Source organism: Lingula anatina, chromosome 4, assembly GCF_051362555.1.
Source record: "Lingula anatina isolate TDL-2025a chromosome 4, LinAna3.0, whole genome shotgun sequence".
Lineage (NCBI taxonomy): Eukaryota > Metazoa > Brachiopoda > Lingulata > Lingulida > Lingulidae > Lingula > Lingula anatina.
The window spans coordinates 17,711,018-17,723,559 of record NC_141770.1 but is presented as its reverse complement, the minus strand read 5'-3'; the positions used below and the strand labels follow the sequence as shown (position 1 = coordinate 17,723,559).

General features: G+C 34.3%; 3 protein-coding genes across 7 annotated transcripts in view; 1 reads left to right on the top strand and 2 right to left on the bottom strand.

Moving 5' to 3' along the window:
* The window catches only part of LOC106169537 (genetic suppressor element 1), a 73,754-nt gene extending 73,129 nt beyond the window's left edge, over positions 1-625 (bottom strand). For 3 of the 5 annotated variants that reach the window (XM_087012267.1, XM_087012268.1, XM_087012269.1), the window contains exon 1: positions 92-245. The gene's annotated coding sequence lies outside the window, so the exon portion shown is untranslated. Of the gene's footprint in view, positions 1-91; positions 247-471 lie in introns of those variants that run through there. The other 2 variants (XM_087012266.1, XM_087012264.1) reach the window with 2 other exon arrangements.
* Positions 626-2,634: 2,009 nt separating this feature from the next.
* On the bottom strand, positions 2,635-7,086 carry LOC106171675 (ER membrane protein complex subunit 4). The gene is made up of 5 exons (XM_013552118.3): positions 6,994-7,086; positions 5,617-5,734; positions 5,282-5,435; positions 4,075-4,232; positions 2,635-3,614 (listed from the first exon to the last, which is right to left on the bottom strand). Exons 1-5 carry the CDS (start codon positions 7,053-7,055, stop codon positions 3,579-3,581), a joined length of 528 nt encoding a protein of 175 aa, XP_013407572.2. The 5' UTR covers positions 7,056-7,086; the 3' UTR covers positions 2,635-3,578.
* On the top strand, positions 6,967-12,389 carry LOC106171674 (neuroguidin). The gene is made up of 12 exons (XM_087010884.1): positions 6,967-7,138; positions 7,382-7,526; positions 7,805-7,942; positions 8,291-8,375; positions 8,723-8,775; positions 9,286-9,391; positions 9,661-9,785; positions 9,958-10,013; positions 10,423-10,471; positions 10,869-10,970; positions 11,540-11,603; positions 11,823-12,389. The coding sequence occupies exons 2-12, from the start codon at positions 7,395-7,397 to the stop codon at positions 11,840-11,842; spliced, it is 930 nt and encodes a 309-aa protein (XP_086867010.1). The 5' UTR covers positions 6,967-7,138; positions 7,382-7,394; the 3' UTR covers positions 11,843-12,389.
* Positions 12,390-12,542: the final 153 nt, after the last annotated feature.

Sequence of the window (12,542 nt, the reverse complement as noted above, 5' to 3'; positions counted from 1 at the left end):
GGAGCTCTACGATTTCACCACCTACCCAGTCCGCTTAACGAGCGTTCATTACATGTTTCATAACACCTAACGTTGAGAAAAGTATACTTACTTATCATGCAGCAGTTTGTAAGACGCTGTGAGGTTGCTAGAGATGTTAAATCAAGGGAATTCCCGCAACCACTTGCTGCTTTGACCCGCCATGTTTAGCATCTGGTCAACAATTCCCACAATGCTTTGACCTCTGAACTTTTTGCTGAGATTTACTGACTTTCTTGGGGAGAGACCTGCGCATTATTTTTTCTCACCTGAACTAGTGCTTTAAATTATATAATTTTAATTTTAATTTCTAATAGACAAAGATTTCCCCCTTTTTAAGAACGTCAAAGGAACCATATAAGACATTGACGATTAAAGCTTATTTTGTAAAGTTTTAATCAAAAGCAACGTTTAAATACGGTGGACATTTGAACATAAAATTTAATAACATACCTTATTCAGCCAGAATTATATCTATCTAATATGAATTCAGATCTCTCTTCACACAAGGTGTACAGTTGACGTTCGTACTGACGTCCGTAAGTTCACTAATATGCATAAGTGGTTTTTAACCACTGTCTGAGCTTTTCTTGCGCGCGGTAACCATGGAAACAACAGACACCTGTTCCACCTGCTCATCACTTTGTGCTGGTAGGTATGCGAACGGACGTACTACTTATTATAGTACTTTTAACATACAATCAGTTACCTTATATCTTGTCTGGGTTTCTTTTGGGGAGAGGCGTAGGATGCAGCTATTTGGTCCACTTTTTTTATTGTTATAGATATGAAAGTGTCAGTGCATTACTGATCTTCAAGGGGAAGCAAAACACAATTAACCAAATTATTTCTGGAACGCAGCAACAGTCAAATTGATTCCCCTTTTTCATATCATGAAAAATTAGTTTTATTTCTTTTTTAAATTTTGGTTTGCGTTTTGCACGTGTATAATATCACAAGCATCCACATACAGTGTATAAAGTGAGTTCGTGAAAGTACATACAAAGAAGAAGCAAGAAGGTTTAAATAGATTAAAAAGAAATATCCTCATCCATCCCATCCCGTCTGATATCTAAATGATCACAGAAAAATGACAGTGGGTCATTATATGTACTTCCCTGGGCAGGGAAATGTCTCTCCTTGTTTCTTATTGGGACCAGGTGTAAGGGCTGTCTAGAGTAAAAGCTGACAGGTGCAAGGTAAATACCTGTGCCATAATCTCTGGTGACATATGGACAGAAGGAAAAAGCTGATATTTTTCCAACTATTCTGTTGATCCAGCAAAATGGAAGCAATACCACTTTACCATTATCTTATAAAAATTTTTGAAAATTTAAATTTGGAATTTCCATTTTCACCTTTTCAACTACTTATTTATGTCTGCCTCAGCAAAGGTTAATAGAGAAAAGTCATTAGCAGAAAACTTCTTGATTCTTGAATATCATATTTGCTGAAGTTGCCCCTTAATGCCCACATTTTAAAGATTAATTGATATTTCAGAATTTAGTTTTGGAGTAACAAGTTCAATAAACATGTCATGCCACTATGAGCATGATGCAAAGTTTATTGTTTTAAAGATACTTATAAAATTAACATGTTGTAAAGGCATATTTACTATCTATAATTCTTTTGGGTTGTCAAACACAAAGCTGTTTATTATTATTTTACAAAGCAAATATAAATAAATTCTGTCTTTAATTTACGCAACCACATCCTTTCAGCAAAGTTGATAGGTGCTCTGTTCTCATGCCACTGCTCCTTGGTGATAGAGAAATTGATTACATGCTATCTACCACTTATTCCACTTATTTTATAGATAACACACCTGTTCTTTCCGGTCATGACCTTTGACACAGTTTTAAGTTTAAACAGCACCTGGTTCAGGTAACACTTCCTTTCACAAAATTTGAATTTACCTGCCATTTTTATGTTGTCTTTCAGTAATTAACAACTTATAAGGTAAACAGCCCCTTTCTTACCCTCTACGAGGGCCACTAGACACGTGTCTATTGCTTCTTATTTGCAGTTTTATGTTCTGTTATGTTCTGTTATGTTCACCTCCTGAGACAGCTGAGAATTGCATCATGACATAGACAAAGGCACATGTATGAATATCTAGTGAAAAAATCAATCTGTGGCCCTGGTAGAAGGTAACCTAATCTGCCGCTTACTTTTTTTTTTTCCAAGGAGCAATCTATGCACTGGTCTTGTAAAGATGTTTGCAGCTGCATTCTATATAAGCACCATTGTACTAGTATATCAGGCCCTTAGCCAGCAATTTCAAAAGGGGGGTTCTTTTTCTGAAAAAGTGGACCTTTTCCCATATAAACTTCATGTACCTAGATCAAATTTTACCCAGATTGAACCTTTTCCCAGCAAAAGGGGCGGTTCTTTCGAACCCCCCTGGCTACGGGCCTGTATATTGAAAAAGAAAAGCACACATTAAGATATTTGATCTCATTGGGTGATATTATCGTTATTTATGAAAAAGATTTCTTATAAATTGTATTTGCACCATATTTAATTTACATGTAGTCTGACTTACTCAGTTCCGCAATACACTGGTCAAATGTGGCTCACGGTTTAGTTATTCTTTTACAATGATGAACAACATGATGGTCTTGAACAGTATTTTTATCAAATCATTTAATGTATTTTCTGAGTATATTGCACCAAAGCTTGTAGGTTGAAACATCATTTTTGATCACGCTTTGAATAAATTACTGACTATCCTCTCATTGTATGGTTTTAAGTAAAAATGTGGCTGAAAATCCATGTGGAATCCACATACTTGACACTAGTTGTGTCAAACTCAGTCAAGCACTTAGATACTCACTGCTGAAGTTCCTACAGTAGTCATATCCTGTTTATTATAACACATAGTCAAGTCAACACTTCAGTATTGATCCACATTTCTAGTTTTACAACCTTCATTTTTCATTAACACGGATCAATATTTCCATATTTGTAATCTCCACTTTTTCTTATCCCAGCTGCTTTCTACACCACACTTCTGGCTTAAAACATCCCATGCCATTTTCATTGCTGTCCTTTACTTGTGTCATATATTTTGGCTTATTGAAATGGACCTTCCTTTGCCCTTTTGAAGTTCAAACTTTAGAGTAAATTTACAATGAAGATATGTCAGCCCTTCTTCTTGTATTACATTTCTCTGCAGGCTGACTGATTAAAGTACAAGGTCAAAGCCACCAGAGGTAATCCTGTTTGCAATCCAGCATAATAGAATTTTAGAGAAAAAGGAAGTACTAATTGTACTAGATATCTGCTGGTTATGACCAGCTTGGCCTAACCAGACAGCCAACAAAGAAGAATCATACTGAAAACAGTCAACTATCATCAATGTATGCACACTTCAACACTTCCTTTACCATCGGAAGACATAACTGCTTTCAAATCTTCATTTGTCGTATTGGATAAATATTTGAAGTACACCATTACTTCAGCTCCCCTTTCAACAAAGGAAGCAAGCATATACTGTTTCACTTCTTGTCCACATACATTCAGGAATAATTGTTCTTTAAGCATCTGCTGGGGTCAGGTTATAGTCCTAAGCCACCTCCTGACCACTCTAATCTCTGGAAAACAAAACAGAATGTATCTTTATTTTCTTTATCTATAATTCAAATGTGGGTCTGACACAGTAACATTTTTAACACTAAATTCAACCTTTATATTTATCTTCACAAAAAAAATGAAACAATATATAAAAGATTTAAAACTTTAAATGGTCTTCAAACAAAAAAAATTTCATAATATTTAGATTTTCAGCTGATACAGTAACATTAATATGGGCTGATAAATATTAGATTCATTCCCATCATTCAACCATATACAACGGAACTCTCAGCTTCTAATTGTCATATTCTGCACATTTTTAAATTCAATTTTTTTGATCATTTTATTTACTCTAAAAGAAACTGACTTAATCCTACTTACTCACATTTCAAAAAGCTACTCAAATTGTTTTTGGGGATATATATATCAGTTAAAATATTTTGCTGAATTTAGTTGAGAAGTAACTCTAAATGTACTTACTTTTGGTGTTTCTACAAAAGCCAGCCAGTCAGATGCATGTGTTGGTAATAGGCCCATCCCATGACATTTATACATTGCAAGCAGCAAGATTAAAAAGTTCCCAAGAATCCAAACAAATTTTTGAAACAAAGCTTGGCCTCCTTCTATCATTCTGAAAGCTGAAATAGCAAAAATATGTAAATAAATCATATAGGATTTAAGAACGAAGTACTTCACATTAGTAATTATTGTCACTTATACACTTATTTTTAACCACAGAGACTCTGAATAATACTGAATAAGCTTCGACTAAAATCATCATTCATCTCAAACAAATCTTCTGGAACATAAAATTTACATTTACATTAAAACTAACCAAATCACTGAAACAAAATTTCCAATCTCAAAGTGTCATAGTAAGTTCTGTGGAGCCTACTTTCAGGGCCGTAGCCTCCGGGGGGCAGCTGCCCCCCCTGGGATTTGATCACAAAGGTAAAAAAAATAATTGCAAAGTTGGTATCAATTCTGTGAGAAAATGCACTCATGGCCACAAGACAATCATTCAACAATCTGTTTACAAATGTGTACTGTTTTTAGCCAACTCAGTTCATGCCAAAGAGCTCATCCTCCCTTAGGGAGCTATCCCCCAGGCCAATTCGCATGTTGTGTTAAAAAATGACTGTACTTATGGAAAAATGAACCCACAATTTCTGACTTCTGATTGAGCAATAGATAACAGTTAAAATGCACCAGAATGCAGTTTTATACATAGAGTTTTTAAACATTTTCCACACCGTGAGAGGGGGACACCCCCCCCTCGGGGGCTTCGCCCCCTCGTGTCCGCTTACTGCCCCCCTGGCATTTTGCTCAGGCTACGGCCCTGACTTTATATAACAAATATAATTAATATAAGATGTCTGTGACAAAGTTTCCAAGAATATATAATAGTAAATTTTAGAGCCATAAATAAAAAACAAATAATGTTCCAAATGTTTTTATAGTACAATTATTACTCTGATCTCAAACTTATCCAATTTCAAAACCTCATGGCACATCTGCATTTATAAGTGAACTGTGCTTACTGATGAAGCAGAATGAAAGACACTCCTAAATGAAAAGCTTTAGTAGCATTTGTGCAGTTTCTGTAAAACTGTTATAGCAGCAACATCAGGGAATAGATATAAATGCACCTGCACACACACACACACACACACACACACCAACCTACCTGACTGATAAGCAATCATTGCCTGGATTGGCCTAAATAAAGACATCCCCACCATCATGATAGGAAATATAGAGATAGTATTGCCAGCCATCCACATGATAAACAAGTTCATGGGAATCTGTTTGATGGGGCCAAGTGCTATGTCCCAAGACCTCTGCAATATATATATTAAATTTATAAAATAATCTTAAGTGTGAAACGTTTAATACAACAAGTGTAAATAAAGAATAAGTACCATTTTCTACAAAAAGTATGATAACTTTAATATTTAAAAGAAATAAGAAAGTTAAAATTTAAAACCCGATTGATACTGCAGTAAGCCAAGTAAATCTCACCTTCATTATGAGAGCTTCATCTCCTTCCTTTCTCTCTTTCCCAATGAGAGCTTTTCCTGATTCTGGAGAGTATCCAGGAGGGGATGCTAGATTCACAGCTGCTTTATCACTTTTAGATCTGAAACAAAAAAAAAAAAACTTGTACATTTATCTTATTTATTGCCTGGTTTCAATCTGGTTGAAAGAGACCTTTTAGTAACACATGACTTCTTTTTCCTCCTTATGTTCTATTCCTTGACTTCAAAACTTTGCTCAATGACAAATTTGCAAAAACATAGAGAGAAGTTCCATCACTTTTGTTAACTGTTGAGACATTAAAAATTGGTGTGTCAAGTCTCGCATAACCATGAATCTCATGCACTCAACTCATGCTCTGTACGTCTGGAATCTTTTTTTTTTTCAACCATATTTAATTAATTTCTACTTCAGTTTCTATCCAACAAATGGCATTATGTTTTCTTTACCTGTATTAGTGAAAGCAGATAATTCCATGCACGAATCCTAGTATAATCTAAATAATTATGCTAGAAATTAGAAGTTTAAGAATAATGTCCCCCCCCCAAACATGATGTAGAAGTCTTTTAATTGAATGGCAGGGGCACTGATAAGTGACCACATAACTGAATTAAGAAATTTTTTTAATTTTTATTTTGGTCCTCCACACTATTCAAATCAGGAAGTGACGTAACCGCAGAGGTCGTATTGTCCAATGGCATGGCTTCTTTTTCTTAATTGGAGGTTAGAGTGGACCAAAATAAACATCAGAGGTGGAATTTGGCTTTACGGTTTGATTGTGCGTATGCCATGCACGGAATTTACAAACGAGCGACGGGATGATGTAGCCTGCAGTATTTGCGGTAAGCGTGCCAAGTTTTAGGCCGCTCCGATGCCCGGCAGTATTTTATTTTGATTATTATGTTGAAAATGGTTGAGTTTTGTTTCACAAGCTGACTCTATTTTATTGTCTCTATGGAGGTATATGGGGACTTTACGGCATTTGGTTTGAAGGCTTTAACCACTTGTTTATAGTTTATTTTTGCATTGTATTGGATTAATGTGGCAGTCCAAGGTTGTCCTTGGTGGTTTTCAAGTTTATGAACCCGGTTTTAATATCATTTAGCGATTTTACGACAATCGTTTACTATCCAATCAAGGTGACAGCCGAGCGTGCCTACATGTACGAGTTTAGAGATGAGGGGGGATGCATACTGGACATACCGAAAAGTTTTAGTCAATTTAATTTGACAGGCTATTTTACTAGTGACAGAGACCACATGTGAAAGGTTTAACTACGAAACCTTTGACAATATATCACTCAGAAATGCTTCCATGACATCAAAGATGCCACAAATTTTATTTTATCTAATCAGACTATACCTGTGACAAAAATCTATTTGCCATTTTCGCGTTTTAGGACCTCTTCCAGCTGGCGATGCCATGGTGTTTCACCGGAAATATAAAAATTATCACGCATGCGTAGTTAACTCCAAATTAAAAATAGCGGAAGTGCACGTGTGTTGAGGTATAGGTAAAGCATGGTATCTTATTTATTACTTTATCTAACTGCTTCGTGCGTTAATGCTTAATAGCGATTGGTACATAAGTGTAATAAGTTTTCGATTTCATAGAAGGGTTGATTTAGGGCTATTTCAAGTCATGTAAGTGCCAGTTTAAAATGTGTGTTTGAAGGAGGGGAGCCTGGGGGTGATTCTGGAAGTTGAAATGATTGATATAATTCATTCTCGTAATTTACTTTTTGTTTTAGACATCGCGGAAATATGAATATAACAGAAGACCTCCCGAAGGCGGTGACTTTGCTGCACGACCTGAAGAACAGAATCAATGAAGTAACCACTCACATCCAGGGTCTGATCCGAAAAGTGAAAGAGGGAGACATCAACACTGCTAAGGTATACAGTACTGAGTAGCCACGTCCTTTGCCTCCTATTCACGTTTTCTGCATTTATCTATTATGCTAGAGACAGAACTGTCACTGCCTTCAGGTGAATAAGTTCATTCTGGAGTTTACCAATTTTTTTCAGGATTACAAAATTAATCTAACTCATATATTGAATAAGTCCTGTCAATTTAATAATCAGATATTTCATAATGCATTGGAAGTGAATGATAATGTATAGCAAATGAATGGTGTTCTACTTTCTTTTTATTTCATTTGTACCATCTCCAGGGAGTGAGTTTTCTGGAGGTCAAGTACCACATGCTGCTCAGTTACCTGATGAACCTGTCCCAAGTGATCCTCAGGAAAAGTAGAGGGGAGAGCATTAAAGGAGAACCTGCCATTGAAAGACTGGTGGAGATAAGGACAGTGAGTACTGTCATATCAGTGAAGGGGGAAATTACACAGGGGTTGAGTGAGGAGAGGGTGAATAACAGCTCTTTTCTCAAAAATTTGCTAAGTTCGAAAGTTTTTCATTTTTTTCTGCCTAATGTTATTGGTGTATGTTACTTTTTTATTTCAATACCAAGTGAAATATGTTAGTGATTTCCCTCCTGAAATTAATTGTCATAACATTTGTTGTTGTTTTTTATATTATTATGAATAGCTTTTCTTTCATGACCAAATAAAAGATGACAGTAATAGTTTCATCTTATAGTAGCTGCATAATCACCCTCAGTAGTCAGAAGTTTAAAGAAATGTTCAAATTTTCAACAGGTTCTGGAAAAAATGCGACCCATAGACCAGAAACTGAAGTACCAAATTGATAAGCTCATCAAAATTGCCACTACTGGAGCGCTAGGTATGTAAAATATTATGACATTAAGTTACTGTAAGTAGCTTTAATTTTTAAGGGGTTGCCTTTGATATTGACCAGTCTGGTGGGCTTCATAATTATTTTACTAGTAGATTGAAGCACTCTCCTCTTATCACAATTAACTTAATATAATGTTTAAACCTATATATGTGGTATTTCAAATTTTCACAATGTGTTAATGATGTACATGTTCTCTCTCTCTCACTCTCTCTAACTGAATTTACTTATTTCCAATATGTTCTTTGTTTGAAGAAATAGTATTATCCTATGCTTTTACTTCAATATTGGTGAGAATTTTTACTAATGTGTTGAAATGTTGCATTTGCCTTCAGGAGCTAGTGATCCTCTGCGTCTCAAACCCAACCCTGATAACCTGGTCAGCAAGGTGGGTCAGAAACAATGGACCTGTGTGGTGCAGAATGCTGTAGTTTAAGTGTGCTCCAATAAATGTTCTGACACATAGTGTGTGTGTGTGTGTGTGTGTGTGTGTGCGGGGGTGGGGGGGTTTGGCATTAAGTATAAGTTTTAATTTATATCATTACTTGATAGAAGTAATAATTTAGTAAATTGTGATCACACTGTTAAGTCTGCGATATCATTAAATGGAACATTGATGGCACATAAGTTCTTAGGGTTTTTCATTGTAGTTAGGCAAAGCCATTTACTCTATATGCTCTTGCTTGTTGTAAAGATCATTGCTGTGTAATGTGTCTGACTATTAAATATACGTCAGTGTGCTTATATTTGATGCCTATAATTAGTTTAATCAGAAGAAGGTATATAGAAAAACTCATCCATATATTATGCTTCTTAGCATTGTAGAAGCTGCTTTAGTAGTGGTTCAGTCAATCATTAAAGGATTGCACAATTTATATATCATTTTCAAATATTTCAGCTAGGAGAAGAATCTGGAACTTCAGAGGAAGAAGATGTTGGAGAAAGAGATGGAGAGAAAAAATCCGGTGCCTACAGACCTCCCAAGATTGCAGCTGTTCATTATGGTAAGTTGAAAGTTGAGGTTTGCTGATGAGGAATTAATGTAGACTTCAATAAATAGATGTTTTCTTTCATGTATTTCAAATTCAAAAAGTTAAAAGAAATCATGAAGGGAATTTTGGCTTTTATGACTGTAGCCATTCCATTTTTTTTTTTTTTTTGCAACTTCTTATTCAATACTGTTTTGATTACATTTTCCTTGGATATGTTACCTGCTTAATTAGGCACTGAAAACATGCTGCGTTGATAAGGATGAAACATTCTGCTTTTTTAGATGGAGATATCACAGAAAAAGATAAACAACAAATGAAGTTGGAGAGAGCAAAGAAGAGAGCTCTAAGTAGTGGAATTATGAGAGAACTAAGAGAGGAACATCATGAGGGCCCAGAGGAAATTAGGGTAAGAGACTCCTTAAAATATTCGTTTGAATTGCAGTACTCTAAAGCCATATTTATCTTTCAGTCACTTTTATTGGCTGGAATCAAATTAAATATGTTCTTTTAATTATTTTTGATAATCTTTAGTGTTTAATTAGAAAATTGTCATATTTTTTTTTGCTTATGATATACAGGAGACAGTAGATTTACACAAGATTAAAATGGATAAGAAGATGGCGGAGAGAACAGAGTAAGTATTGTGTTGAAAGGTGTCTTTTTTGGGATTATCTTGTCAAATCCAATTTTCCTCAATAAAGAAAAAAAATTGGTTTTCTTGTAATCACAGGTCTTTGCTCACCTTGTCCCTGCACTTGGAATGGTTGTTTTATACAATTTCTAATTCAGTATGTAGTTCTAAAAGACTGGCCAGCCATGTCTTCCTGAATGTTTCAGAACAAAACTCTGGTATCGGGTACTTTTATTTGTCAGGTTTTATCGTTTTTAAAGTCAAAATGGAATGTAGCTTTGCAGGATATGTAGACAGAGAAATATGACGCAAGGACTATTTTAAATGTAGATAGCAAAACCTTTTGGACATTACCCTTTTGTTGGTAATGTGATATTATTTGTCTTTATAACCTGTTATGTGAATTTTACAGATATGAAGAGTCCAGATTTGTGAGAATGAATATAACCAAAAAGGACAAGGTAGTGTATTGAGAGCTATTTTTAAATTGATTATTATCATTAGACTTCTCAAAGTTTTCATTCTCTAATGAAGCACGTGATTTACAAAAATTTATAACAGGAAATTTTCTGTCACCTATGATCATTGGACTTCTCTTGTATATAATGCATTAACCAGGAAGTGCATCCTCTGTTGAGCATAAAGTCCATTACATCTTTCTTGAAATTTTAAATAATCAATTTCTTGAGTGACAGTCTGTCAATAGAGGATAACATTGACTATGAGGTTATTGTTATAGTTCCCATTTGCTGTCATAGTAACCATATATTTTCAGTTATTGTCAGTCCAAAAAAGATTTTTTAAATTGCATAAATACTGTCTCACACTGTTAAATTTGAAATATCCTTGTTTTCGCAGGCTGCCATGCGGCGTCTGGGCACAATGTCCAATTTAGACGAGTTGACAAGATTTGGAGACATCAGTGTCCTCTCAAAGGAAGAAGCAGCAGATTTAGATGATGTGAGTAACATTCCACAGGTTACTTTTTCATGAATAAAGACAACTTCTCAAACAAAGCATCATTTTTTTTTTAACTGTTTATGATTCTGTTTGAATGAAGGGGTGCTGAATTGAATTTGAGAAAAAAATCCAAAGAATAATAATTTAAAGGATAACAACTATTCATTTTGGCCAAAAAATGAATTTTCCTGGGGTAAACGACAATTTTTCCATAATTACCAATGGTTAATGAATCCATTTCTACATTCAAAGTTGGTCCCTGTTTTTTTTTTTTTTTTTTTTTTAAATGTTTTTTTTTTTTTTTTTTTTTTTTTTTGTAATAATCTATTAAGAGATTATTACAGAGAGTAGCCATCTATGGACAAGCACAGACTTAATATTAATTGCTATAACGGCTACTTTTGTGGTAAAATAGAGTATATTATATTTCTATGTGTTGTTTACAATGTATTTATTGTGAAATATGGATCTCATAAGAAGAGTTATTATCCCTTTAATTTTGGAGGAAATTTCTGCAGTGTAGTGTGTAGTACCAGACAAGGGAATGAAAATTGGTTATTTTGTTTCAGGATGACATGCCCAGCAGTAAGAGAAGAAAGAAAACACCAAAGAAGGGAAAAGGAAAGAAAAAGGGTAATTTTTGTGATATAACATTTGGGTTATAATAACGCATAATTATACATCTTTAGATCAAGAAAGTTGCATGGGCATACTTATTGTACCCAATAAAAGAGTATTTTGAAAGAAATCATAACTCTTTAATATTCATGTAATGTAAACAAATGATGAGCTATTTGTGTATGTTTTTTTACTCAACAGTTTAATGAATGCTGCATTAAATTTATTTTTTAGGAAAAAGGAAATTTCATTAAGAATGAAAGGGAAGCTAATCAAACTTATTGTCAACTCTACAGGTCAGCAAGAATTGAGTAAAAACCTCTACTACATACGGCACTTAATTAGACTGAACTAGCAACTTCTTGCCTTATTACTGGAGATATCACTGCTCAGGGAAGGTCACCTGTGCTGAGAAAAATACTTTCCAAATGAATACATTTTCCTCAAAATCAGTTCATGTACAGGAAAAAAAATGAATATTCAAAGAGTGTTAAGAATTTTTTTTTTTAATTTTATTATTGTTGTTTATTAATATTTATCTTTTTTAAACCTGTGTGCAATGATAGAGGATAACAGTTTCCATTTTGTTCATTATCAGTGATAATCTAAATCATGTAGGAGAAAAAGAGTTCTATGTGTCAGGAACTCCTACTCCGTGTACTAAAAGAAAGTAATGCAAAAGTAATTATTTGCAAATTAGTGGAAATATGCAGCTTAAATGGTTCAGGAATTGTTGCAGCAGTATATTATTGTTCCCATTAGGAAGGTGTAACATTGAAATAAAGTTCATTATGAAGTACATACTGTCAGATATTTGTGCTTTACTACATTATTTTAATTTTACTTCAAAAATGAAAGGTAGAAACATGTACTCAAGAAGTTAAATCACTGACTGAATTTTTTTTTTTTTTCGTACACAGCATTTTTATATGTAGCCATTCCCTTCATCATGCA